General features: G+C 36.8%; 1 protein-coding gene across 1 annotated transcript; it reads right to left on the bottom strand.

The window, feature by feature from the left end:
- Nucleotides 1–578: 578 nt before the first annotated feature.
- LOC126751174 (doublesex- and mab-3-related transcription factor dmd-4) lies at nucleotides 579–4318 on the bottom strand. The gene is made up of 4 exons (XM_050461221.1): nucleotides 4151–4318; nucleotides 2093–2357; nucleotides 994–1277; nucleotides 579–926 (listed from the first exon to the last, which is right to left on the bottom strand). Exons 1-4 carry the CDS (start codon nucleotides 4316–4318, stop codon nucleotides 732–734), a joined length of 912 nt encoding a protein of 303 aa, XP_050317178.1. The 3' UTR covers nucleotides 579–731.
- Between the last annotated feature and the right edge of the window lie 369 nt (nucleotides 4319–4687).

The following is a 4687-nucleotide window of genomic DNA, read 5'->3' as shown; positions in this document are numbered from 1 at the left end:
ATTTTGCTCTCTTCTGCAAAATTTTGAACTAGAACTCGCACAAAGCCATTATCGTCAAATCTCTAGAGTGGTCGGTAAGCTTACACATTCAATATATATTTTATAAATTTATAATTCTAATTTTTTTATTCTAAACATTTTTAAATTAAAAAATTCGCAACCATGCCCATAATAGCACAGCTGGAGCTGCCTTTTGAAATTCGAGTAACCGAATAGTTTAAATGAATTTTGAATTTAGAAGGAACAGGTGGAGCAAACCTCTGCCCAGCATTTCTTTGCGTGGCCTCTCAGGTTCACCGTTTGAAAAAATATGATTATATGAATTTTCTAAGAAGCACTCTAAATGTAAGTATGTATTTTAAGACAAAAAAAATATATATATATTCGAATAAATTCGGAATCATTTATGAAATTTCATAATTTTGCATTTTAGAACATTAATAATGGTTATTGTATTTAAATGTAAAAAGTTTGTTGCATCAATTAGTGGTGCAGTTTGAAAATATACGTACAATAAAAGCTAATCTAAATTTTCTTTATGTTTTTTGTTTTCAAATTTTATTTCCTACAGGGTCTTTTCATCATATAACCATCCGCCTAACAGCTGACAAACACGCCGGCAAAACAGGCAATCTTTATTCAATAATAAAAGTAATTAATAAAATTATAAACAAATGCCTGGTAGCCTATTTATATTGTATTTTATTGGTAGGAGATGTGTGCGGGCGGCATCAATTGAATTGATACGTATCCATGCAGGTGCAGTTGGGAAGGGTGCAGCGTGGCGCCAAATTCGATAGATGGCCCATTGTAACGGGAAAGGAGAGCGGTACAAACCATTTGGGATAGGCGCAGATGGCCGGTGAGCCGGTGGATACGGGGGAGCCGCTAACACTACTCACAGTTAAACCCGATTTGTGCGAATACTGAAATGGATGGCGAAATTTAAACAAAACTTAAGAATAATTCGCAAAAAACACTGCTAGTGCTTACCAACTCCGCTGTGACCGGCTTAAAGGCGCTTCGTATGGGCGTTGCTTTTATTGCTGTTGTTGCGTTAATTGTTGTGCTAGCAGTGGCAGTGGTTGTTGCTTCTGTGTTACTAATTGCAGGTGTTACACTCTCGATTGCGCGCACCAAATCCAAGTCACAACGCTTCAATATCAACTCTAGTACGGAGCGTTTCCGATGCGGAAAAAGTTGCGCCAACATATCGATAGCGCTCTGAGAGACCACCACTGGAGAGGGTGGGGTGGGTGTTGAGCCCAACGAAGTAGCTGAAAATTAAAAAAATTTCTTTACTTGTACTTCCATATTATCCACGATCCACCATATTTTGAAGTTATGATTTTTGGAAACAACTCGAAATATTTGTGGAAAGTACTTGACTCCTTGAACTATAAAAGTCTACAGAATTGCGCAGTCTTTAAACGCATTTTTCTCGAAACCGCGTTTTTGAAGTCGGTTGGCAAGATTTCTCGAGAACGTTGAGTAGTTATGAAATTTTACGGAGATTTTTGAGATATAATTTTTAAAGGCAAAGGCCGAGTTCAAAAAATTTCAAAATTTTTTTATTAAGAGTGTATGTTTGTAATAATAAAAAAGGCTGTTTTTTTACCCGAGGATACTCATGTAACCCCTTAATAGGAAGCATCACTTCGATCTGAGTCGATTTAGCCATGTCCGTCTGTCTGTCTGTATATATGCGAACTAACTCCTCAGGTTTTGAGATATCGAAGTGAAATTTTGCATACGTTCTTTTCTCCTCAAGAAGCTGCTCATTTGTCAGAACCGCCTATATCGGACCACTATAGCGTATAGCTGCCATACAAACTGAACGATCGGAATCAAGTGCTTGAATGGAAAACTTTTTTACTTGTGAAAAGTATTTTATGTAGCTTTGGTGCGCACATTTTTGTTGTCTCAATTGCTACTACATCTCATAACTATTTTGCTTTAAAATTGCCTTAGTTCATGACCTCATAGTAGCTCGTAAGAATTATAATTGACTACGATGACATTAGTTCGACTTTGTAAAGACTTTGTTTTCTTTTATATCATATTATTAAAATATGTATATTTATACACTCACTTGTTGCCTCGTGACTCAAACTGCCGCCACAACTGGACGTGCTGAGGTCCTCAGCCATCTGTTGTATTTGTTGTGATTTCATTTGACGCTGTGTTGGCAATCGTCTGTCCATTGCATCGCCCATCTCCGCACAATCATTTAAGACGCTCGTGGAGAGACCAAAGATTTGTCCCTCCGGCAACGCATCCATTTGTTTGCCCGTCTTGGTGGCCATCAGGCGCAGCGCAATGGCATTCTCCACCGCCTGTTGACGCTTTAGGGCAACCTGCAGATGTATAAAAATCACAAAATTTCACGGATATAAACAAATGGCTTAGTGAATAAAAATGGTGTGTAAACATAGTGGCAAATCACTTAAGCACACACACTTATACAAATACAAGGATATATGTACATAGAAGAGTAGACAACGTTGGCTCACATTTTATTCGGTGTAAAGTGAAATTAATATGCGATACAACCGACACATTTCACCATACCCGCTCTCCCCTCGTTCTCTGAACTTGTTTAAGTTTTTCTCTCGTATCTATTTACTTTATTCTATTAGCTGTTGTGCATTTTGATTGACTTTGGCGTCTCGCATTTCATTTATTTTCACATTCTGGTTATGTGCCGCAAATGACCCATACATACATACCAATTTAACTGCATTAATTTCAATGCATACTAACATACGCTATGTAGTTGTACTTATGTACATATGTATGCATATATAAGCATACGAGTGTTTGTTGCCTTTTGGCAAATAAATGGAATGGAAAGTAGGAGTTAAGAAATCTCGACGCTGTTGCCTTGTGGGAATACAAAGTCAACATTGTATACTATACATCAACGGCTGGAGACGATGGCTTACGGCCCACAGCTTTGTAACTTGAGTAGCCTTCGGCCGATTGATTACTAAACACGAAGTTTGTGGGAGTATTGAGTTGATGCGAACACTTGGGTAAACATGGAAATGGATATGTGGCTACATAGATTTGCCAGCAGCTAGCTGACAACTTTGTTCTAATCTTAATATCAAATAAGGCTGCCACATTGCTTAAATTGAAGCATAATTACTGTTATAAATAGCAGAAGAGGCCTTTGGTCGGCAGTTTGGTAAGCATTTCTTACCATCATATTTTTGCAACCAGATTTATGTTTATTTGCTGCAAGCGGAGCTCAGTGTTTTCACTTTATAAAGTAACCGTTAACAGTTTATTTTTTTATTATACTAAAGTTTTAAGGCTTTGCAAACAAGAGTTGCTGAGCTTAACCGATGAAAATGAATTGAGCTTAAGAGTTAAGGGAAAGATTCAAAGAATTGAGCTCACTGTTGAATTAAATTTCGAATCATTTAAAAAAAAAATTAACAAGACATTTCTAGCATTTGTGAGTAGTTTCTATAATAAATAGAGTATAGAAAACATAAATTGTAGAAAATTGTAAATAAATTTAAGGGATTCTATCCACTTGCAAGTCCGAAAATTAGCGTTTTTTGTGAAGATTTTTTAGAAAACATATTTTGTTAAATAAATGAATAAAAATAATGTACATTCAGAGAATTTAATGTTCTGTTTTCATAATCGGGCATTCATTTTCAAAATTTGATCGGGTAACCGATCTTCAGGAGAATCTACGTGAAAAGGTGTCTGGCGATAAGGAAGATTTTTCTGCTTAAAATGATCTCAAACGCAAAAACCAAAATAAAATTTTATTACTTTGGATGAATTCAGATCGAAGAAGTAGTCAAAATTTAGGCTTTCGACAAAATAACGGCTTCTAAAAAAGTTGTTTTTTGTAAAAAAATTCACACTTCAAATCAGGTTGCAAATAAAAGCTGTCTTTGGGAGTAAACTCCGTGAGTTGAAGTTCCACGACATCACTAAATCTCGAAATATATTTATACTTCTTCTTTTTTAATAGCGTAGACACTGCTTGCGCTTATATTTATACACACAATAGCAACCGCTAGCCTATAAGAAGGCGTACTATCACACAAACATCTTTTGAGCCACATGTCAGTTTTCCTCAAAATAAACATTTTTTTACGTAACGTAATTAAGTGAATCATATCACCTGCGCCGCCATAATACGCTGCCGTTCGAAGATCAACACGCACTTTGCACATTTACAACTTTTGTAGGTGCATAGCTTCTTGTGACCACGCAGCTCGGAGATGATGCCATGATTGCGGCAACGCGCACATTTTGGCACCCGATTAGCGCCTTTCGACGGCGCCGGCATTGTATTCACTTTAAAGGATTTATTTAAAATACCGCTACGCGTTTTCTTTGAGCCCACATTTCTATCGACGTTGGCACTGTCCATTTTAGCCGAAATCGCACTTCCGGTTTAAGTAAGAGCCGTATATTATGCAAGGACTTTCCAAATGAAACTAATCCAGTCGGTTAATTTATATCCGTTGCTAAATATCCCAATGAATTCATCGGCATTTGATTGGCAATTTTGTGCCGTTTTGTTGCCAATGATGTACTGTTATTTTACATTGCGCAAAAGTAAGTTGTATTTATTATATCAAATATAAGTGCATACATAGCAGCAGTCCTTTGCAACGCCTTGAAGGATACACCGTAGTGATTTTGCTACATATAC

This window comes from Bactrocera neohumeralis, chromosome 2 (genome assembly GCF_024586455.1).
Source record: "Bactrocera neohumeralis isolate Rockhampton chromosome 2, APGP_CSIRO_Bneo_wtdbg2-racon-allhic-juicebox.fasta_v2, whole genome shotgun sequence".
In the NCBI taxonomy this organism is placed as follows: Eukaryota; Metazoa; Arthropoda; class Insecta; order Diptera; family Tephritidae; genus Bactrocera; species Bactrocera neohumeralis.
Note: the sequence above shows the minus strand (reverse complement) of the source record. Positions and strands in the feature narration are given on the sequence as shown.